The sequence below is a fragment of the Anolis sagrei genome, chromosome 1 (assembly GCF_037176765.1).
Source record: "Anolis sagrei isolate rAnoSag1 chromosome 1, rAnoSag1.mat, whole genome shotgun sequence".
Taxonomy (NCBI): domain Eukaryota; kingdom Metazoa; phylum Chordata; class Lepidosauria; order Squamata; family Dactyloidae; genus Anolis; species Anolis sagrei.
The window spans coordinates 101,112,695-101,136,957 of record NC_090021.1 but is presented as its reverse complement, the minus strand read 5'-3'; the positions used below and the strand labels follow the sequence as shown (position 1 = coordinate 101,136,957).

General features: G+C 38.1%; 1 protein-coding gene across 1 annotated transcript in view; it reads left to right on the top strand.

Moving 5' to 3' along the window:
* Nucleotides 1-22,132, top strand: part of UFL1 (UFM1 specific ligase 1) — a 32,755-nt gene extending 10,623 nt beyond the window's left edge. The window contains exons 8-19 of the mRNA XM_060753059.2: nt 2,536-2,682; nt 3,737-3,912; nt 5,992-6,171; nt 9,202-9,322; nt 10,565-10,687; nt 11,318-11,438; nt 13,320-13,486; nt 14,369-14,499; nt 15,488-15,568; nt 17,307-17,392; nt 19,664-19,844; nt 21,898-22,132. Of these exons, the coding sequence (XP_060609042.2) occupies nt 2,536-2,682; nt 3,737-3,912; nt 5,992-6,171; nt 9,202-9,322; nt 10,565-10,687; nt 11,318-11,438; nt 13,320-13,486; nt 14,369-14,499; nt 15,488-15,568; nt 17,307-17,392; nt 19,664-19,844; nt 21,898-22,113 (1,730 nt within the window). The 3' untranslated portion in view covers nt 22,114-22,132. The remainder of the gene's footprint in view (nt 1-2,535; nt 2,683-3,736; nt 3,913-5,991; nt 6,172-9,201; nt 9,323-10,564; nt 10,688-11,317; nt 11,439-13,319; nt 13,487-14,368; nt 14,500-15,487; nt 15,569-17,306; nt 17,393-19,663; nt 19,845-21,897) is intronic.
* The last annotated feature ends 2,131 nt before the right edge of the window (nt 22,133-24,263 follow it).

Sequence of the window (24,263 nt, the reverse complement as noted above, 5' to 3'; positions counted from 1 at the left end):
CGTGTCCATATTAAGTTTTTAAGTTTGAGTTTTGTTGATGGCAGCAAGGTCGCCTCTCTCTGCTTCCATCTTCTCACGGATGGCCAGCGCTTTTTGGATAAAAAGGGTCAATTTTAAAATAGAGTTTTTATCTGAGCCCTGAAGGAGGATGTGCAATTTCTCCTTATTCTCTGAATAAGTATGATTCTCCAGCAGAGGCTCTAGGTAGTAAGACCGGATCCTGTTGTAGTAGGGACATTTTAAGAAAAAATGTTCTGAGTCCTCCACTTCTGCATCTACCTCACGGCACCCACAGGTTCTCATCGTGTAGGGGATATTCTGATGTCGTCCCAACTTGGACTTAATGTCGAGCTGCTCAAATCTAGCCCGGGTAAAAACTTTTCTAAGATAGAGTGGAAGTATAAAAGAGAGGTAAGGTTCCATGCCCACATTACATTTAAATTTGGCCAGGTATGGAGTGGCTCTAGCTTGCGCTATGTTCATTAGATCATTTTGTGCAGCAATGTCGAGAGCTCTTTGGTATACAATTGAGCATACCTTTGCCCCAAAATTTGTTAGCTCGTGAGGGGCAAAACCTAACCTACTAACTGTGTGGCCAAATCTGCTAAGCCAAGATGACCACTCTTTGTGGTTTTCTTGTTCTAGAAGGCATAGGGCTGGGAGTCTGTGTGGTTGCATTTGTCTTATTTTGTACCACCAATTGATCTGCCTCTTCAGAATTGTGGTGGAGATTGGGGGTACTCCAGTCTCTGCTCTCACTGCAGCTGACAGGGATGATCTCTCCACACCTAAGCCAATTTTCAGGTGGTGCAGTTGGAATCTCTCTACCAATAAAGTGTCTTGCTCACCCCATATTTCAGCTCCATACAAAGCGATGGGGAACACCTTTGCCTTAAGAACCTTCAGAAAGGGGCGCAGAGAGCCCGGGTAATTGTGGTTGCATAATTTATGAATTGCCTGTGCAGCATTATCAGCTTTTGCAATACTTAGTTTTAGATGTTGGGTCCATGCCCCTGATGCCGCAAAATGAAGGCCTAAGTATTTAAATGTCCTCACTTGCTCCACTTTGTGCCCGTCAAGGTGCCAGTTGGAAGCCTTAGCTTTCTTACCAAAAACCATTATTTTGGATTTTTCTTTACTTATAGTGAGGGCATTTTCAGTACAATATTGGCTAAGTTTTTGCAGGGACCTCCTTAACCCGACTGGGGTGGTGGATAACAATACTATGTCATCTGCATATATCAAGATATTTGTCTCCCTATACTATATACTAATGATATTTTGTAGTTTGTAAAGATTTTAAACTGTTATAGTGCTGGTATTAATGAAAGAAAATGTTCATTCAATGAATTGGTATTAGATTGTTGTAATGCAGCATTTATGTGTATGCTTGTACTTCCTGAATGAGCCACTTTTGAGAACCAGTTCTGCTACAGCTCCTCAATTTTGGTGAAGAGGCATGGGTTCTCACAGCTCAGATTATTATTTGAAGACTTAAAGGACATGTACCACATTTCTCTAACTATGTTGTGGAAAGGTGGGAAGCTGGACTTGAAGTCAAAATGTTGTGCAAGGGGCAAAGGGGGAGAGTATTGTTATAAGATGCCATGCAGCCTCTGGCATACTGTTTACCATTAACTCCTCAAAATCGCTGCTTCCCTGGAAGCATGAGGGCAACATGTATGTTAAAGTCTTAGCCCTATTAGTTGGGGAGCTAATTAAGATTTTTCATACTGTAGCTACTCTTGCTCCATCAGACATTGTATATAAACTTAAAAGTATGCTAATCCATACCTCAGGATACTGGGTTCTTCTGGGCACACTTACTCCAAACATCCAGAACCCGACCAGTAGCCATCACCCAAAAGGACCTTTTCACCAGCTGTCCCACAATTGTGGAATGACCTGCTAAAAGAAATCCAACGGCTAAATGAGCTATCAGAATTTAAAACCCAACTGAAGAGCCATCTCTTCCAGCAGGCCTACCCAGTCAACTTCGAATCATGAGCTTTGGATGTGCATTCTATTGCCACTGTATGTTGAACTTTGTGCACTGTGTTTTGGTGTATGTTTTATTGGTGATGTGTTTTGATACTTGTATTTTATTGTATGTATTTTATTTTATGTTGACATGTTTTGACTTTGTTGTACCCCACCTCAAGCCATTAGGAGAAGTGAGTAACAAATAAAATGGATTACTATTATTATTTTACAAAATGATATGCATTAATAGTTGAAATAATAAAAATATTGTAAGAAGCTCCTTTCCTGGAGCATGGTTAGCAGATATCTAGAAAGCCTAATTCCCCAAACTCAGAAGTGAAGTTTAAATTATTCGATTGGAATCAAATATCCAATTTAAATACCATAAGAAAAGCGGACCAGATTGCCAACCACCTACATTGTTTTAACCGCTATGTTTACTTGGAGCAGCTGGAAAAATGTGTGTATTCATCCAGATTACAGTTGCTCTCTTTGGAAAAAAGGTGCTCACAAAACCTTCTAATAGTATAACTGTTTCATTTGTTTCATCAGCCATGTTGGAAGAACTGGTTAATACAGGACATCTAAAAGGCACAGTGGTTGGTGGAAGACAGGATAAGGCTGTATTTATCCCTGACATCTATGCCAAAACTCAGAGTAACTGGGTGGATTCGTTTTTCAAACAAAATGGTTATTTAGGTAAAGTATTCCTTTTAAACAAAATTTTGTTTCTGAACTTATTTCTAACTTTTTGTTCCAGTTGTCACTATTCACCCCACTATTGTACGATAAAGAAACAGATTTCACTATATGGGTTATAGATAAGAGATAAATGTATCGTCTCCAATATATTCATTAATGCAGCCTTTTACTTTATCCTGTTGAAATAAATGGACCACAACTTTCATCAGTCCAACCAGTATAGCCAATAACAAAGGTTGATAGAAATTGCATTCTTGAAAGCCAGAAGTAAATGGCTGCCATTCTTCCTCATATGAATAAGGGATGATCTTATTGTGGGAGGGCTAAACTAGGTCTGTTGTGAACCTTTTTATCCCAGATTATCTGGCAGTGTAGATTCATATAATCCAGTTCAAAGCAGATAATCTGGGATCAAATCTTGGGATATACAGCCGTGTAGATTCAGCCTCAGACTCCAAGAAGGTAAAAGAGCCTCTACCTCATGAGTATCATGGTGAACTTAGCATTTGATTTGCCTCCCTTCCACCAGAACAGGTTCAGGGAGAGAAGGCAATGCAGAACAACATTATTCTCCCAGTCCCAAACATAATTTCTGCATAAGAGGAAATGAGCTTTCCTAACCTCCTTTTGAGGACCTGGTAACAATCAATTTGACTAATAGGGCAGATTAGAAAAGCAAGCCTGGTTCTGCTTCTTTATCCCCTTGGCTGCTCAGGATGGGATTGGATTGGTATGAGCAGCAATGTTCATTCCATGCTATCCCATTTACCCCTGAATTTCAGCGACAACAACACTGCTTTTGTATTGAAGGAGGTTGAAGCAATTCAATGTGTTGTGTTCTGTGGTACTAGGGAGAGAAACTGTAGAAGGCACTCTTCTACATAGTTAACATTCAAGTGTCTGTCGTCCTTATGCATCTCTGTAAGCAAAAAATAGAAACTGTATGGAGTCTATGGAGACAGCAGCTGGTCTTCATTGTGTGACAGCCTTAGCTCATTGCACTAAATATTATGGTTTCCTTCAATGTCAAGGAATTTCTGTAATTTTGTAGAATTTGATGCGTTGTCCAGACTTGGCATCCCAGATCCTGTGACCTACATAAAGAAAAGATACAAGTCCTTGCCACTCTTGTTTCTGAAAGCATCTTGTGTTGGTCAGGAAATGGTGGATCAAGTGGAGGCCTCTGTGGATGAAGCTATCAGCTCTGGAACATGGGTGGATATTGCGGTATGTTTCTTCATGTTTCATTTTCCCTGCTTAGATAGCTGTAACTCATTGGTAAAGCAAAAGCTGTGTGTGCAGTAAGGTTCATGTTCAATCCTTGACATCTTTAAGAAGAGATTCACCGCTTCCCAGATTCTCAGAGAGCTTCACCTGTGAAATAATGGCTGAAGACTTTTGAATATTATAATCCATAAATCTTTTACACACTCTGCCAAAAGCATCTGTCTGAAATCCTGGGATATTTCTGCTAGTTAACATATTCACAAACTAATTGGAAGGATTGATTTTGCATCTGTATTCCTATGCTCTTTTTTGGCAGTAAAGCAGAATGTGCTTCACCTGACCACCATGAGTTGAAACCATGATTACTGAAACTGGAAGACTAAAGGATAGGATAGTTGAAAGATCCCCAGTTGCTAGCCATTGCCAACTTAAAAGCATGAAACCTTAAATTTAAAGTGCAAGGTTTATAAAATCAATATTGAGCCAATAGTTACAGTTGAGTGCGAAAATCCAATGCAACCTGAAATGTTGTTTTATAGCAATTTTTAAATCAAAGGATTTAATAACAAGATACTTTTTAAAAACAATCATCTTTTTTAAAAAAAACATACACACACACGCGCACACACACACATACCCTGTATCTTGCCCAACCTTTGGATTAAGAGAAAGCATTTCCCATCCATAAAATCTCCATAGGGCTTCTTTGGCGATGAAGGTACCATTTTTCTGCATGATCAATCCAAACATTCTGCACCTTTAAATTTTATTTTAGGTAGGAGGCACTGGGAAGAGTAGTGGTACAGACAGTAGTGGTACAGATAGATTTATATGAGATTGACAAGGAAGTCCCCAAGCCCATTGCACAACTTTATTCTTTTATATTTAGTATTAGACCTCATGTCCTGACAGATTTTCTATGTCAACAGGACTTACTGCAAACAATTATCTGTAGATTTGTGGAGTACAGCTTTGCTGTCAGTTGCCATTTCAGTGGCCCTATCCTAAATGTAAACACAAAACATTTTTAAAAATCATTTTCAATTTCATGCAGAAAAGCACTGCATGTTTGTTGAATCTGAAAATGGTTCTCTGGCCTGCCATGACATCAGAAGAGCTGTAAGACTGAGAACAAGCCATGAGAGTAAAGACAAAGATTCATCCAGAGGAAAAATGTTCTTGTCATATATCAAGGGAACCACTGACCGCATAGGGAAGCTGATGAGGAAACAACAACCCTCACCATGTACTGTTTGTTTGCTTTGTTCTGTTAGACTGGTTGTCCTGACACGACAAATAAATAAACCATGTACTGTCAACAATTCAAGGTGCTGGCTTTAGCCTATAAAGCCCTAAACGGTTCTGGCCCCTCTTACCTCTCCGAACGCATCTCCACCTATGAACCGACTCGAACATTAAGATCGTCTGGCGAGGCCCTGCTCTCGGTCCCGCCGGCGTCACAGGCGCGCTTGGCGGGGACGAGAGACAGGGCCTTCTCAGTGGTGGCCCCTCGGCTATGGAATGCCTTACCAGTGGACATCGGACAGGCATCATCATTGCTGGCGTTTCGGAGAAAGGTCAAGACCTGGCTCTATGAACAAGCTTTTGGTTAACGGTGCAACTGAACTGAACGGTAAATGGAACATAGGAATGATACAAGGATGATGAGTTTGGATCTGATTTCATTGAGGCGCTATGTTTGTTTCATGTTGTTTGTTAATTGTTGTGGATCGGTGTTGTTGATCCTGTTGTTATATTTGTTGTGTTTTTAATTGCACTAAGATTGTTATGATAATTTGTACCCTGTAAACCGCATTGAGTCGCCTTTTTGGGCTGAAAATGCGGTATAGAAATGAAGCAAATAAATTAAATAAATAAATAAACATACTTGGCAAGTTTGTCATGGCAATGGTGAAGGCTAAAAGAGTCCTTTGTATTTTCCTTTGACAAGCGAAACTTAATGTTTTCAAGACTTCCAAAGTCTATGCCAGGATGACTTTGCAATTACTTTAGCCAGTTGACTCAACAATAAATATGAACTTGAATGTGATTGGGGTTTTTCCCCTTTGTTTTTGTTAGCCTCTGCTTCCTAGCTCATTATCCGTGGAAGATGCCAGCATGTTGCTTCAGCAAGTGATGAGAGCCTTCACTAAGCAACCTCCAACTTTGATCTTTGGTGACACTAATGTAGTCAGTGAGAAGTTTCTGAACAGCTGTGCTGACTTGTTTATCGATCTTATGCACCAGAAAGCTGAAAAGGTTTGTCACTAAACAGATTGTTTAAGTTTCACACTACAGGCTTATACTTCTTTGATACAGTTTAACTGGCATTTCTGCAGCCTATGAAATCCTGGTGTTCATAGCTTCATGGGATTTTCCTCTACCAGAGAGTGCTAGGGCTTCACCAAACTACAAGTCCCAAGGAAGCAGTCATTAGCAGGTAAAGTGTTATCAAAGTGTTTTAATTGTGTAATATAAAGGAGATCTAAGGAAATTGCTACTTGAGCCCTTTCCTTTGGTATCCGTTAGTGCAGTGTTTCTCAACCTGTGGGTCCCCAGGTGTTTTGGCCTACAACTCCTATAAATCCCAGCCAGTTTACCAACTGCTAGGCTTTCTGGGAGTTGAAGGCCAAAACATCTGGGGACCCACAGGTTGAGAACCACTGCTTTAGTGGATCCTACCAACAAAACATCTATGTGCTGCTGTCTTTGCAGACTGAAGCAAATATCAATATCATAATCATTTATTTTTCCTCTGGATGTGGATGTGGAGTGAGTGTATCTTCATAAAGTATTTGTATATTTAATTGTGAATTATCTGTGAAATTGATATCAGGTCCCTTCTTTTTTCTCCCTCTCATTTTCAGTTGAATTTTACTTACAGTTACATGACAGTTTCATTTTGTATACCTTGTTCAGCACCTTTGTGAAAATGTTGGGATGCTCATTTATTTGAGTAAATCTGTATGTACGTCACATCCCAAATGTTTCATTGTCAGAGTTTTGGCATTTCTGCTGATAAACAAGACCAACACAGTAAGTGTTGGAGAAAACCTATATAGTTGATTGCCTCTAAGCTAGACCTATATACAGCAAAGAAAAATGGAAGCATTATTGCTGTGCTGTTAAATGTCAAGTTTTGTTTATACGAAGTTTCTCTGCAGGAAAGATCCCTTTTGAAAAAAGACAAAAGGAATAAATAAACATTTTTGTAAAGATTTCCAATTATAGCACAGCAGATAGTATCAAAGTTTAAGATTATACTGATACAGCAGTGTATTCGGGAATTGGTTGAATATATGTATGTCATAAAGACATACCAGTTCTGCCATTAAGTTGGTCAGAGGATTGTGTTCAGCATTGTCTTTCAGATGTAGCCAGCTAGATGCTACTGCAAAGCAGATAGAAAGGATTCAGGCCTTCTCTGCTGGTTTTCCTTATCAGCTGGTGGACAGAGGTGTAATGCTTATGGCCTTGAGGGATTTCCCAGTTCCATTCTCTGTGCAGCAGTAAATATGATTCATTGTGTGGTGTGTGTGTGTTTGTAGGATGAGAGATATCTAGGGAGTGAGCTACCCAAAACAAGAAAAGGAAAACTATGTTGAATTATCTTTGTGAAGGGAGCATGCTACTTTATTTGTAGGTGAATGATGCTGGATCCCCATATAGTTAGTACTAGGACAGCTGGATGACAGAAATAGAAGTGTGCATTCACACAACCTCTTACATACACAGTGAGAGCATATGTGAAAACATGTCCATACACAGATTCCCCACACAGCAATTAACTCTCTCTCTCTATTTGTTCTCCACTTTGAAAATGAAAATACTAGTAATTGTAAATGATTTCTCAAGTCTCTCATGTCAGCAGAAATCATGTGAACTCAATCTTTAGTATTTGGAAAGTATAATATATTTTAAAAGGGGGTATTTTGCGAGTATTATTTATAATTGCAAAGACAGAAGAAGCAATGGTACATAGTAATAGTACTAGTAATATACAGTAGTACATAGTAATTGTACCAGGCAAGACACTGGTACATGGTAATCATAGAATCCTTGAGTTGGAAGAGAACTTGTGGACCATCCAGTCCAACCCCATGCCAAGAAGCAGGAAAATTGCATTCAAAGCACTCCCGACAGGTAGACATCCAGCCTCTGTTTAAAAGCCTCCAAAGAAGGAACCGCCACCACACCATTATCTTTGTGAAATTAGCATACTACTTTATTTGTCATGTGTTTGCAAACCTCCTTAGAAATGTTCTAAAATGGTTTTATAGTCCCCAAGATGGGCAGTTCGCTAGCAGCCAGATTGTTGTGGTATAGTTTCTAAATCTTGCATGTCAAGTGCAGGGTGAGTACTATTTTGAAGAATCATAAAACATAGTATAGATTTTTTGGAGGGACTTGAATCTGTCCATTGTCTAGACAAACAATGAAATCGTTACCGTCTTGTGCATCTGCCATGATCTTTAAATTGTTTTGAAGGGAAGCCCTATGTAGAATATGTTAGCTTAGCCAAGTATTCTAATTTTGAAGGTGCAAATTTAGAAACATTTGCAGCACACCTAACAGAAAGATTTCAAAGGATAGTTTGCTCAAGAGCTAAAATAGGTATCTTGTTTCGGTATTAAGAGCTTTGCATAAGGTAAAGGTAAAGTCTATTTGTGTCTGACTCTGGGGGTTGGTGCTTATCTCCATTTCTAAGCCAAAGAGCCGGCATTTTCCGTCGACGCCTCCAATGTCATGTCGCCAGCATGACTGCATGGAGCGCTGTTACCTTCCCAATGGAGCGATACCTATTGATCTACTCACATTTGCATGTTTTCGAACTGCTAGGTTGAACTTTGCTTACAGGGAGTCATGTTCCAGTTCAGCAAAGTATATAAATAGTGCTCAGGAGATTTCTGCCTGATACTTTGAGGAACAGTTGGTCCTCAGAATGAATAATATTTGGTATATGATTGGTAAAAGTTTCAGTGTTAGGAAGCATAATTTTTTCAGCAAATGTGTCTTGGAACTGTCAAGAGTCAACCCTTGCCCCACTCAACTGTGCTTGGTTTTAGTTTCAAGTCAACTGCATACATGTCTTCATATTTTAGAATTCTTGGATGAAAAAAAATCACTTCACAATATTTATGATGCACTGCCCCAACTTTCTTTAGTTTCACTCAAGTGCATTTATGACCATGCAAAATGGAAGAAGGGATAGTATCAAAAAGCCAACAAACAGGCAGAAAGTTCTAACAGATCACATGTGATTGAACATGTGTGTGATCTTCATTTCAGGAAATGAAAAATAACCCCGTCAATTTAATCACGGAAGAGGATCTGAAGCAGTCGGCCCTTCTAGAAAATGCATCTTCAAGTAAAAAAGACAGAAAGGATGAAAGAAGGAAGAAAGCAACAGGTGGGGAACTGGAACTTAACTGTCTGGTAAAAGGATCTATGATTTCTTTGCAACTGACTCAGTAGAAGCTGTCCTGGAGAAACTACAAATACACATATCATGTCTTTTTTCACTTTTGTACATGTATCACCTTGCACCTTATTTGCGTCACTTATTAACCTTTTTTAGCACAAAGAATGACAAATGCACTTCACTCTTTAAGAAGCAAACCATGTTTAGGGATAAGTGTTTAAAGTTAATGGCATGTTATCTAGAGTAGTGATGTATGTCAGGAGTGGTGTAGTGATGCCTGATAAGGACTAGGGGGAAAAAAGGATTTATGAGTCATGTAAATATGAACACTAGCAGAGGAGTAAGCCCAAGATAGCAAAAATTGCATGTCAATTTTTGAGTAATGTATATTTGTTCATAAAGTCTTCTGCAAGCAAAAATGTTTCCCCAAAACAGTTTAGAACCTCGCATTGTAGCTGTCTGCTTAAAAGTACCATTGGGGTCAGTGGCAAGTAGGTTTAATACTGTAACCTAAATGCTGGTATTAGTTGATTGTATGGAGCCCCCGGTGGCGCAGTGGGTTAAACCCCTGTGCCTGCAGAACTGAAGACCGACAGGTCACAGGTTCAAATCCGGGGAGAGGCAGATGAGCTCCCTCTATCAGCTACAGCTCCTCATGCGGGGACATGAGAGAAGCCTCCCACAAGGATAATAAAACATCAAAATTATCCGGGCGTCCCCTGGGCAATGTCCTTGCAGACAGCCAATTCTCTCACACCAGAAGCGACTTGCAGTTTCTCAAGTCGCTCCTGACACGACAAAAAAAAAAAGTTGATTGTATATTCAACTGTATTCACATATATTCAACCCAACTATAGCCCATAATCAAATAAAAGATTATGGGCTATAGTTGGGTTGAATATATGTGGTTTTTTTCTCTTTTTAAAAACAATGTGTACTTATGGACCTTGCTGAGAATGTTGCTTTCTTTCCATTTCCTCTATCTCTATTTAAATAAGACTCACGTTTTCTTGTAGTTCAGTTTATATACTGATGTTGTGGAAATGGGACTAAATTCTGTTTTTATGTTTATTATCAATCTAGTGACAATACCTCTTGATATTTCTATAAATAAACATATTTAGACTTTGTCAGCTTTTACACAGAGCTTAGGCCCATTTTCTTACGTTTATGAAAACATCTTAGTATTCAATCATTGTTTGACTGCTAACCAAATCATTTTTCCACCAGAGGGCACTGGAAGTGTGAGAGGTGGCAGTGGTGGAAATGCTAGAGAATACAAGATTAAGAAAACAAAGAAAAAGGGAAGGAAGGATGTTGACAGTGATGAGGAATCACAAGCAAGTAACTCAAGTTTGTAATTTTTATTTTGGACTATATTCACTTTTAGCCTCCCTGATCTAGTTGTCTTGCCTTTATTCACGTGTTCATTTATATTAAATCATTTTTTCTAAAAATATGTATGTATACACACATTCATCCAACCATAAAATACCAAATATATTTGTTTGTTTTTTAAAAAATACATAATTATTTAAATTGTCATGTTTATGTCCTTTAATGGTAGCAAAGATCAAGCAAAAAAGAAGAGAATATGAAAAAAAACAAGGGCACATAGAAGAGACATCTTAATCTGGATATTTTAAATTACTTTCATTTTTTCACATTAAGGGATCATGGCAAATACATTTGTAATCGTATTGTTTATAGCAAATAACTGTATGCAGTGGTCAGTTTGGCTGCTGCTGTTTTCCTGTTCAATCACATGTCACATATTGATGAAAAGACAGAAAATATGAAATTTTGGAATTAATTACTTAATTACATTTTTCACAATGTGTTTGGTATATATTGGTTTTGTGTGATCTGAAATTAATAGCAATTTTCTCCATCTTGATATTCTATAAGACCCTTTCCTATGACCTTCTCCATCAGGGAGCTTTTAAATAAATTAAAAATATTACTTTGCTTGTGGCTTTATAGGTAGGAGCAAGCATCTTGAGATCCCTTTCATGTCACAAGAAGAAATTGAGGAAGTTTTAAGAAAACATGTAAAGGACTGTCCTGATGATCTCATAACAGAACTGGCTGATCATCTAATAAGGTAATGGTATTCATTTATCTTGTTTTTAATGGCACTTAACATTACAAAAGATCAAGAACTCAGCATCTCAAGCATTGTCTTTTTCATGACCTCATAGACAACTTGCAATAGAAGTAATATATTCCAGCATTTTAAGTGTAGCTACAGATGATAATAGTTTGTTGTGTTACCCATTATGGCCCATTATAACATTTGTTACATTCTAAAATACATAGGTTTTGAACAAAAATGCAGAATTTTCATCTATGTTATTATAGTTCATTCATATAAATGTTTTAAAGGTCTCCTGGAATATTTTGATGCACAAATCCCCCAAAACATGACTTTGTGGTCAAATTCATTGCAATGTCTGCATGTAGGCATCCTATGAGAGCACTTCCAAAACATGTCTAGGCATCCAAATGCTATATCAGAATCTGCCATTATTTAGCAGGCAAATTCAGTTAACATCCAAAAGCTATTCAGAAGACTTTGTATGATTTTCAAAAAACTGATTGCCCACTGGGAAAACAGTGATGCAGGATTAGATGATCTTTTGATTTGTTTTAGCAAAGTATCTTTGAGCCCCATGAGGGGGAAAGAATTAATAGGAGAGAGAGAGAGAAAGAGAGGACATGCATTGGCAGAGTTAGGGCAATAGCTGTGTTGAAGAACCCTAGGGACTTCCATCTATCATAATGTCACAATATCTGTATGGTGTCCATTTGATTGCACCTGCCACCGGCTAAGTCTGCAGACCTCTCAGTTTTCTTATTCGTTCACAGAGTATGGCCATAGGAAGGGGGGTTGTCTGGCCAATTGTGGTTATACTTAGTAGTGGTAGCAACATCTGCCAGTAGAAGAGGAAGTGCTTTCATGTATGCCTACATACAAAGGGGGAAGTTTTTTAAAGGTTTTGGCAGACCTAAAATAACAGGCTGTGGGTCTCTGCCTTTAGTATGAACCAACCTTGCAAGCCTCTACATCGGTGGCCTGCACCACCCTGGGCTATCATTGCTTGTCACTTTAGTCCTCATTTGATGCCTGGTGAGCCTGATAGGATGGGTAACTTATTCTAGCTAACTAAGGGTGATGTAGATGGCACTTTGTCCAGAACCCCCTAAACCTGGAACTGGCCTTCCTCTTTATGTCAGCAGGAAAAAGGGAGAAGGTGTCCATATTGACAAGACTTCTGTCACCATTTTAGTATATGCAAGAGGGATAAATTGAAGCTGAAGCTCTTTGAATTTACTGGAGATTTGAAGGTTAACATGTACAAGAACCACGTGTTTAAGTTGAGGACAGGTTTTGGGACCAAAATTATGGATTTTGATATGTCTTGTGGGTAAGTTGAGGGCCATTCTGTGGAGTAAAAAAAACGCAATCAGTGCACCCTGTGCGGGGCAGCTGTCACCCTGGCATTCCATAGGCCAGAAGCAGCAGAATGTCACAGAAAGTAGAGGGGGTCAATGTTTGTTTGTTTTTTTAGGTTTGGGGATGGACTAAACTCTTGCCTTTCACTTTTCTATTCAGAGAAGGAGATGGTTCCTTTATATATATATATAAAAGTCAAGGTACAGTAGTCAGATCGATCCATTGATAAATTGATCCAGGCTTGGAGGGCTGATCATTTGACTTAAATTTCTAGACTAATTCATGAGCATATAGGGTAGATGTGACAGTGACTGAGAATTTACATTTTACTCAGTGTCATGCTCCCCCATGCTTTAAGTGAAGGTTCATTATTCTCCACTGTTACCTTGCCAGTAGCATCAGCTGCTCAGGAACCAATCCATCATAAACAGATCTTTGCTTAGATTTTGCATGATTCGTTTTTGTCATTTTTGTTTTGAGATTCTGTATTGTTCCCATTAATGCCCTACATCCCTCCCTGTTCCTTAGACCTTTAACAAAGAGATATCAGGAAGAATTGCGTTCTGTCTTTATGTCCTCAACATCTACTTCCTCTGGAGCTAGCAGGAGAAAGACCATCAAGGACTTGCAAGAAGAGGTTTCCAACTTATATAACAATATCCGCTTATTTGAAAAAGGAGCCAGGCATTTTACAGGTGTCGTATACAGTTTCCTTTTTTCAAACAAATGTAGCTGAGAGTTTTTCTGCTTAGGAGTTTGCTTTCTGCTTTAGAAGTAATGAATCTGCTTGTTGATTTAAAATAATTCTGAAATGCAGCAGATGAAAAGTATTCAACTTAGAAACTAGAAATGCTTAGGAATTTACAAATGTATGTCATTATAGAAACAAAGTACATATTGCTGCTTCACTGCAGTCATTTCAGATGTGTGTGTGTATTTACATTTACAGTAGTAAGAGTGCATTTGGATATTTTTTAGTCATGCCGCAGTTGGAATGCATTTGGACTTGTCCAGCATCTTTATTTCCCTCTTTTATTTATGAATATGTATATGTATAGTTTAACTACCTTTTCCTTCTATTTATCATGGATCCTTTTTCTAGCTGATCCTTGAGAATATTAATGGTCTTTTGTCTTGAACTTTCCATTTTATGACTTCTTTTTTCCCCCCTTTCCCTCTCACTTCCCATCTACCTTTCATCTACACAGACATTTTTGTGTTGGTGGTCATTGACTTCTACAATTTGTGATCCACACAGAGAGCTGCCTGTAGGAGTCAATTTAATCTTTGCTTTCTCTGCTTGAAGCAAGATGGCCTGGTTTGAGATATCTTGTCTGACCTTTCCTGTAACATTTATAAGCCTTTCATGCTTTTTGATAGCACAAACATTTTAATGCTCCTGAAAACAGCTGGAAGCAGGAAGGTTGTGCATTGTACCTAGCCAAAAGCTTACTGGGTGAAGTTTGGTTCCTCTTGCTGTGAAAAATGACTATAATGAGCTGAGACCAGGAGAGATATACTAATGTAATATATTGATTTATAAGCTGCTTTTTAATTATATAAATTCTGTTTTGCAGATGAGACACAAACGAATATTGCCAAGCACATGTTGAAGACGGTTTGTACAGACATCACTAATCTTATTTTCAACTTCCTAGCTGCTGATCAAATGATGGCAGCAGAAGATTACACTGCCATTACAAGTGAGGTACACTAATGCCATTTTTGTTAGCCTTGAAGTTTTTTTTAAGGTAGTAAGCATTGGATCTTGAGCCTATTGAAATAGTCATGAATTATTTGCATACATTCCTTTGCAATTTCAAGAATCAGCCAGACATCCTTCACAGACATGCTCACATGTGTATCATTGCTATCCAATCATATTGACAGCTTCCTAGTTACCCCATTGCATGGCCTTTGTGATTAATATTTTTTATGGCTGAGGGATTGTTAAGGTTACCAAGTTAACCCAAATTGCCAAAGTAATATTTGAATTAAATCTGAATTAACTGAATACTTTTTGAAAGCTTGGAAACCACTTATGAACTTTTTGAGTGCCAAGAAATCTAACAGTGCTATAATTTGTAGCTATGCTTGTTAGTATTTCTGCTAGATTTATTTATTTGAATCTGTAATGCTATATAATCCTTTTTCATTACAGTTTGGATTCAGAGGGGAACAGAACTCTTTAGTGTTCTTGTTTTGTACTGTTTATATTTAATGTTTTAGTTAATTGGTGTTTAATTGTTTTAGTGTGGGGTACTATTAGTGTGTTTTAGCTTTAATTTGGTTTTAGTCTTATATATACATGTGTATCTTCATGTTTGTATAGCTATATTTCCCATTTTCTCTCATTTTTGTTCTTTTTTATTTTGGTTGTGAATTACATTGTTTCTGTTAGAATCAATAAACCAATGATATAAAAATATAGTTAATAATACTGTTTCTTTCGCATCCAAGAATTAAGAAACAGACAGGATAAAAATGTACATGTTCGCTACCAATTTTTTTAGATTAGTATTTTTGGGTTGCTCTGAGATGTGAGGACAGTGAGTTGGGGGTGCAAGCTACCCATTCACACTATCTTGTAAACAAAACCTGGTGTTTATAAAAATTAATAATAAGTCTTAAGATAATTTAGCTACCTAACTTAAATATTATTTTCAATGTTGTGTGTCCTTTTTAAACCCCTACAGATGAGGAAAAAGATTTTAAGTACATTACCTGAAGAAACAAGAGGTCCTTTAACAAAACTCCACATTTCTCTGAATGGCAAGGTAAATTCTACGGCGCTATACAAGCTTGGTTTTCATTTTTTTTATTGCTCTTAATTTAGAAATAAAATCTTCAGTTATTCAAAATAAGCAGCCAGTGAAACAAAACAAGTGGTGGCCTGTTATGGAGCACTTGATTTGCAGGTGTAGAAAAGCAAAACATATGGAGGAACCTATGTGGTGGGCTTATGAGGAAAAGCTCAAGTTTCTCATCTTGGGTGTTCTGTTAGAACATTCCAGAATTCCTTTTGGGGAGTTCATTGGATGCATTCTCATCAACCTTGGTGAAAGGCTTGATTCTAACTTGAAAGGAGATTAAGATTTTGCTTACAGTGGAACTGGAATGAATCGAGTTTAATTCCACTTCATCCTTAAAACAGAATATTCCCATTGTTGTTGTACGCAATCTTTTCTTTTATACATGTACTGGGGTATTTTTGGATATATAGTGGGCTCTCAACATAATGGGGCAGGACTCTGTGAAAGAGGGAAGACATGACTAAAAATACGTCTTTAACCTAATAGTACCCTTCTTTAGGAATCTCTTTATCTTCCACCTGACAGTGAGCATAGACCTAGATTTCCATCAGACATTGACGTAGAGAATCCCTGGGAGAACATATTAATACAGTCTGTGAATAATCAGATCTGCAAAAGTCAAGCTTGCAAATATGGAAGGCCTGCTGTATTCACATTTTCTCTTTTTATCATTGTTCAGTTACGTTTTCTCAGCTGACTTCTTACTGGAAGAGATTCCAATGAAGGGAAAGCCCCACTAGTCATAGGAGAAATCCCAAAATCTATCAGAAAATATACAGAAACATCTGTATAAGATTTTGAAATGCTAAGGTTTCTTTGTGTTTTTAAAAGGCACTTGGGGAATGAGGGATGGAGAATAACATAACCCTAATAATGTAAGCAGGATACCTCGGTAGCACAGTGGGTTAAAGCGCTAAGCTGCTCAGCTTGTTGACCAAAAGGTTGCAGGCTCGAATCTGGGGAGTTTTCGCTGTCAGCCCCAGCTTCTGCCAACCTAGCAGTTTGAAAACATGCAAATGTGAGTAGATCAATAGGTACCGCTCCAGTGGGAAGGTAATGACGCTCCATGCAGTCATGCTGGCCACATGACCTTGGAGGTGTCTACAGACAATGCCGGCTCTTCGGCTTAGAAATGGAGATCATACCCCAGAGTCGGACACGACTGGACTTAATGTCAGGGAAAAACCTTTAGCTTTACCTTAATAATGTAAGCTGTGAGCTAATGCTGCATACACTTTCAGTGTTCTGCACTAGGTCTGCCAAATGATATTTGGAAATCATTTGGCTGAAACTGATGGAAACTGTAGATGAACATGACTGGAAGACATTGTGCTAAGGAAGGTTAAAATAAGGGGAATGCATTGCCCTCTGTAGGGAAGAGAGGCCTCCTTCTGGCACATTTTGATGTAAACTTTGATACAAATTGGATTTTGCATTCATAAGCTTTTGGTTGCAGGAATGTGAATATGTACAGAATTCCCACCAGCTTTCTCAATCACCTATTTATAAATCTGTATCTTAGTTTCTTACATATTTACTGTATTTTGTTACTGTTTCTCACTCCCTAACACGTGTGCTTTGCATCACTTTGTTCTTGCGTCTCTAGCTTTTCTTTCTTCTTCTGTATAAAATAAAAAAAAATCAGTCAGTGGGGAGATATTGATGGATTTTATATTAGCATACTTTTTTTTCCTTTTTCAAGAGCGTGGAAGAGTTTGTGTCTTGTCTTGATGTTGCTGCAGAAGCTTGTGATATTATGGTGAAAAAGGGAGATAAAAAGAAAGAGAGGTAATACTTCTGTGTAATTTACTATTTCTGTCCGTAGGATATGCACAAATTCATGTCTTCAGCAGTAAGACCAAATGTTTCCTTCCATGGCAGGTGCTGACTTCAATACATGAGATGTTACTGCATCGTGCAATACCATTTCATATTCGTCAGCTCTTTATTCATAAGCCTAGCTTTCTTAATGACACTTGGAGTCTGAGCAAAAGTACGAGAAGATGCTTGATAGGAACTTGGCCTTCTTCACAGTTTCTGTGACCCATACCTATGGGTCAATTGGTATCTGCGCATATATCTTTGGAAACCTTTAGACTTGAGTTTTGGAGCTAGCCTCCTTTGGTACAGCCACCTGTTTTGCTTTTTTGTTTATTCTCTTGTTCATTTCCACCTACTTCAGCAGTAACATCAATAGGAAACTTCCTTAGCATTGTGGCAAAATCTAATGTATTTTCTGTTTCTGTCTCTTATTGTTGTTTTATTTTTAATATTTATTTTTTCTGTCCACTCTGAATGATGGCCCCGAAGGATATAAATGATGTACTGCTGCCTCAGCAAGGATTGCACAGTTCATTCTGTCCTCATTACACCTTCACTTGTCAGGCAAAATGCAGCAGAGATTCCAGCCTCAAGGCCCTAAAGTGGGAGCGTGCCCTTAAAACAGCTGCTTTAGAGGCACATAATAAACCCTGACATATAGCATTCCCATCTCTTTGTCTCATTTCCTATGGTGGACCAACTTTTTGTGCTTGGCTATCTGTAAAATCGCTGAATTTTACATTGGTATTGATGCTACCAGTTATCGATACTGTGCACTTCCACAATTCTGATAGAAACATGCCTCGGCCTTTGGCAGCTTCAGTACCAGATTCAGGGCCCTGCCAAGCTGGGGCCGCAGTGGTCCGGAAATCTTAAAACATCTTTGCAAAAGTTGCAGAGAGCCATGGAAGTTTCTAGAATGCCAGGAAGGTCACTAGAAGGGCAATTCCAAAAAAACAAACATGTTCTATTTTCTTCAGATTTTGGACCAAAGAAGAAAACCTGATAACCAAGGAACAATTGCTTCTAGTTAGAAGCAATTGTTCATGGTAGAAGCTGACGTGTCCAATTATAATTTTGATAGGTGTACCAGTACCAGCAATTTCTGTCCAATTCTATGTCTTGGCAGTAGCTTCAGCATATTCTCCAAACCTAATCTTGCAAAACTTTATCAGAGACTTAGACATGTATTTGTCAGATGATGTACAGATGATTGGATCTTATTCTGAATCTTAGGTACATGATCTCTCTGCATGCCCTGGCCTTAAGTCACTAGCATCATGTCCCTGCTACTGCCCTTCCAGCCACACCTGAGAGAGAGAGACCAGGGGACCTAACACATAGTAGCAATATGTTTCCTTCCCACTGTGCTACCTTTCTTCTCCAGAAGCACTGCTCTGGCAGGTATGGAAAAAGTATAGCATATATCTGTATTGAAAGCACTGAAGCTCGAAGTTTCAGGGGTCTTAGTGCAGGCTCAGAGTAACCCATATGTGAGTTCATAGATGACCAGTTGAAGAACCACAATTACAGGTAAGCCATGTCTTTCTACAGGGTGAGGCAGCATAACTTCCTTTTTTTCAAAACTTAATAAAACCCATTGTATGAATCAGATTTTTTTAATAATGTAGGCACATACCTAAAGTTTTATTTTACGTAGTTTTGAAGATCAAATTAGGCAGATGACGTCCCCCATTCTCCATACACTGAGTAAACCAATTTCTGGCATTTGTCATGACTCTTGCCAGCATAGCAGGCGTTATGTTGGCAGTTTCTTCCTGGATGTTGGTCTTCAAATCTTGTAGGTTCCTTGGACAGTTCACATAAACACAGGATTTCAAAAAACCTCATAGAAAAAAATCACAAGGAGCCAAATCTGGAGAGCGGGCCGGCCAAAAGCACGCTCCTCACTGTTCCAACGCATGATGGCAACTGAACTGTGTCAGGACAAAACTTTATACTCCTGCCTCGAACAAGACCACTAGCGCTCCGCTACGTCTTCAACCGACTGAATGGTGCGCATTTTTAAAAAGGAAGTTATGCTGCCTCACCCTGTATTAGCCTGAGGTCCTGAAAAGACTAACTCGGATGCAAGTCCTATTGATACCAACAGGCATTTATTTCTGAATTGGTGTTAGACTAAAATCTATTATTTGAAGATCTTTTGTGGTAACAAAAGGGAAATGTGAAGCCTCTTATCAGGGCTGCCTTAATCATACATTCTGTTCCTTATTTTAGGCAAATCCTGTACCAACACAGGCAGGCTCTGATTGAACACCTAAAAGTGACAGAAGATCCCGCTCTTGTTCTCCACCTGACATCTGTCTTGCTGTTCCAGTTCACAACACACTGCATGCTGCATGCACCAGGACGATGTGTGCCACAGATCATTACTTTCTTGAGTACAAAAATCCCTGAGGTATTTCCATACATGCATATAGAAAGCATGAAACTTTTCACAGAAACGGAACACCCATTTTGTATCTGTAATGTACTTGTTTCTGTTTAGAAAAGACCAAAAGTGCTGGCTTTGGGTAGCTCTCTGTCAGCCTGTACATGTTAAAAGGTTTGTTAATGATGAAAAAGTTAATGATACCTTCTCCAAGATAGAAGCTTGTGCTGTTTCCAGACTAATGGAAAAACCCCAAACAATGCAGTGGCAGTTCTGTAAGTGAGACACCAGCAGCTCTGAATCCATTAAATCCAAACCTTATGGATCTCTTAAGGAGATGATAATTGGATCATTGGTTATGCCAGCCCAAACATGTCATGATGAAAGAAGCAAAGGAGGAATTAACATTGTGTTCTGGGTGACATGTTGGAGTGCCTTGTCGCAACATTTACTTGAATGAAGCTGCATTTATTTGATTTGATTTATTTATTTGAGAGAGATAGAAATTTGCCTTTAGCTTCCTTTGTTCAGTAGAGTGAATTATATTGTAGTAAAAATTGTATATTATATATGACATGTAATAGTACTAATAATATTGAAGAATAGTGGCATAGTACAACATAATATATAACACTAATATTGTGCTATGCTAATAATATATTATATATACATATAGTAATAATATGATAATGTAATGTAATGCTAATAATACAATATAATAAGACAATAATATTGTTATATAATAATGCTAATATATTAAATATAATACTACTGATAATATATATAATGATACATAATGATATACTGTTTTATTGTATATTTTAAGTTGTTATGTTTTTTATTGTGAGCCACTTTGAGTCTCCATATGGAGAGATAAAGTAGGATATAAAGAAATAGATAAGAATATATGGTGGCTTTTGTTGAGCAGTAACAAAAAGCAGTGTGGTAGGCAAATCAGTTATGTGGCCTGCTGCATTTCAGAGCTCCTGCTATTTTGGAGCAGCAGCTCTTTGTTTCAACAAATACTCCATGTTGAGCTTTCTTTCCCATTGATCAAAATTTTCCTCCATAAATAACTATAAAGATTAATAAACACAGCATAAAGATCTCAGTAATTTCCTCATACATACCCGCTTTAAACTATGCTCATAATCTTTAAATCTGATGTTACTGTTATTCATAGAATCATAGAATCAAAGAGTTGGAAGAGACCTCATGGGCCATCCAGTCCAACCCCCTGCCAAGAAGCAGGAATATTGCATTCAAATCACTCCTGACAGATGGCCATCCAGCCTCTGTTTAAAAGCTTCCAAAGAAGGAGCCTCCACCACACTCCGAGGCAGAGAGTTCCACTGCTGAACAGCTCTCACAGTCAGGAAGTTCTTCCTCGTGTTCAGATGGAATCTCCTCTCTTGTAGTTTGAAGCCATTGTTTTGTGTCCTAGTCTCCAGGGAAGCAGAAAACAAGCTTGCTCCCTCCTCCCTGTGGCTTCCGCTCACATATTTATACATGGCTATCATATCTCCTCTCAGCCTTCTCTTCTTCAGGCTAAACATGCCCAGCTCCTTAAGCCGCTCCTCATAGGGCTTGTTCTCCCGACCTTTGATCATTTTAGTCGCCCTCCTCTGGCGACTAGTCGTCCTCCTCATGTTTGAGTTGAGGGCAGCTTTGGGGGCCAGAATTATGGATTTTGATATGACTTCAGGATAAGTCAAGAGTCATTCTGCAGAGGGGAAAGCACCAATATCACTTCAGGAACAGCCACCCCTGACCATCCATTTTTCTGACCAAAAAGACCAGACATGGCAGAGAGACTACAGGGTATTGGTACTTCTTTTAGATTCTTCTGGGGTGAACAAAGCTCCTGCCTTTTGGCATTCTACTCAGAGAAGGGAATGGTTCAATTTTTTTGATAAGTTAAGGTAATTAATATTGACCTTGGATAAGTTGACTCAGAAATTTTGGGTTGATTTTTTGATGGAAATGGCTAGATTTTTACATGAGTATATAGGGTATTTGATTTTTTTTTAAAAAAATGATACATATTGCCATCATAGTAGAGATTTCTTTATATTTTTAGGATCAACATTCTCTTCTCATCAAATACCAGGGGTTAGTAGTGAAACAGCTGATAAGTCAGAACAAGAAGATTGGTCAAGGTGATGACGATTCAGTGGATAACAACTTGGACACAGAAGAGAACATTGACGCAATCCGAAAAGAACTGCAAGAACTCTCTGCCTCTGTCAAAGATCTTGTTCTAAGAACAAGGAAAACTTCTGTAACAGAGGAATGATAATAAAATTCATTCAGGATTTTCAGAGTCAGAATATTTTCTTTGCAAAGGATGAGGATGTGTGAGATTGACTTGTCTTTTAGAAAAAAATATGCATCTTTTAGCGCTATAATTCAAAACACAGCAACTGCTGGTTTTACCATAAGAGTATACATGAATTTGACAGTCTTAAAAAGACGAGGCAAATAACTATAAGATAATGCTTTAAAAAAAAGAAAAGAAAAGAAAGAAAGTTGAATTTTAAATGGTCTGTGGACTTAATATCTTTGTTGAGAATTCTTTGTCTGTGGGCAGTGGCAATCGTGTCGATCCCAAAGGCTAGAAGTCAAAATTATTAGGGGTCACCTCTTTCAGTTTCATTCAGTTCTGTTTGGAAATCTGTTTGAAACTTGGGAGAAGATTCAAATTTCATTCGATGCATTATTATTATTTTCTTGAATGAGTGTGTGAATTCTCACGCATCCACATTTTCATACATTCAGTTCTCAAACATTTGAAATTACGTGTATGTAGCCTCTGCCAAATCATTTAAAAACATGTTTTTAAAGTGTGGAAAACACATCATTTACTCCAGCAGAAGTGTCTCTGGTTCATAATGCTTGCCCTGAGAGAAAATGGGGAGATAACATTTCCCAATTCCACCCTTGTTCTTGCCCTTCGCTTCCAGTGGTTCCTTTCCACAGTCCCCCAGAGCAAATTGACAGGGAACATATGCATGGAGAAGGCAGAATTAGTAAAGATAATATCTTCCCCTGTCCAGCCAGTAAAAAAATATTTTTTTGGATCAAAATCCTCCTGCTGATGGAAGGAGTCCTTGTGTCTGCAAGGCCCTTTCTGGATTCAACCCAAACATCTCTGGATTACATGTCTGTCTTCCCATATTACTAACAGTTTAAAATGCCACTGGTTGCCTTTTTGTGGCACAAGTTGATCTTCCCTCCCACCCCACTGCTCTGCAAAGGATTTGTGTTAAACTATTTTGACGCTTTATCTTTTTCAACATGTTACATTGTATAATATTGTAACCTTTAAAATGTTAAATTATTCACATTTTAAATTGTCATTTTGGTTATATTGAGCTCTCTGGTTAGAGGGTTGGGTATAAATGTTTAAATTAATATCACAGTAACCACCATACGGCCAAAGGGAATTTTGTTGTCTAGGACAAAAAATGGAATGCCAAAGAAGCTGATTGTTATCCTCAAATTCTTCCAAAGATTTCCGACACTGTCTTCAACTGTTCTGTATATTGAACAGTTCTTGTCCCTTAAGGGATGAGAAAATATTTTTGGCCCTTATGGTAAAAGAATTATTAGAAAAGTTCCTCAAAGAAGTAATATATTGTATATCATGTATCTTTTTGTTTAAATAACATGAATCTAAAATGACATCTATGCTCACCTTTACTACTTTGATTTTTAGAACTATTTTCCTCTTCTGGTATTCAGAATACCATTATAAGCTGTAAAGAGCTTTTAATCTCTCCCAAGAGGAAAAAGTAATGGATAGGCAATCATTAGTTCTTGTGTCAGCTTTTTGTGTATATCTTGGTTTTATTGAGCAAATTATTCTTCTGAACTGCCATTCTTTCAGGGTATTTTTAATAGTGTTGGTACCATTTATAATTTTTTCATGTTGCTATCATTCTTGTTTTCAATGTTTCAATGTTTTTGACTTAGAGGTATAAGTAAAATCAAATGTTGTCATATGTAGAAAACCTTTGTTTTAACAATTCCTGATTCCTATTATCTTTAGGGTTTTTAGAATAAAAATGACTTGCTTTCATAGTGATCAGAATACAAATATGTGTTGGTGCCATGTTCATCATCCTCAACTATACGTACATTCATGCTGTAGTGTCACAGATTCATATAAGGCAAATATAGGGTATAGTATAGGCATGGGCAAACTTTGGCCCTCTAGGTGTTTTGGACTTCAACTCCCACAATTCCTAACAGCTTACTGGCTGTCAGGAATTGTGGGAGTTAGAAGTCCAAAACACCGGGGGGGGGGGGGGAGTTTGCCCATGCCTGGTATAGTACAATAGTCAACTCATAGTTTGATATGCATGACTTATAAACCATCTGGATAGGTCTGCAGGACGAGACAGCCAGCTTCTACCAAACTGGCTCTCTTTGTAATGTATTTGG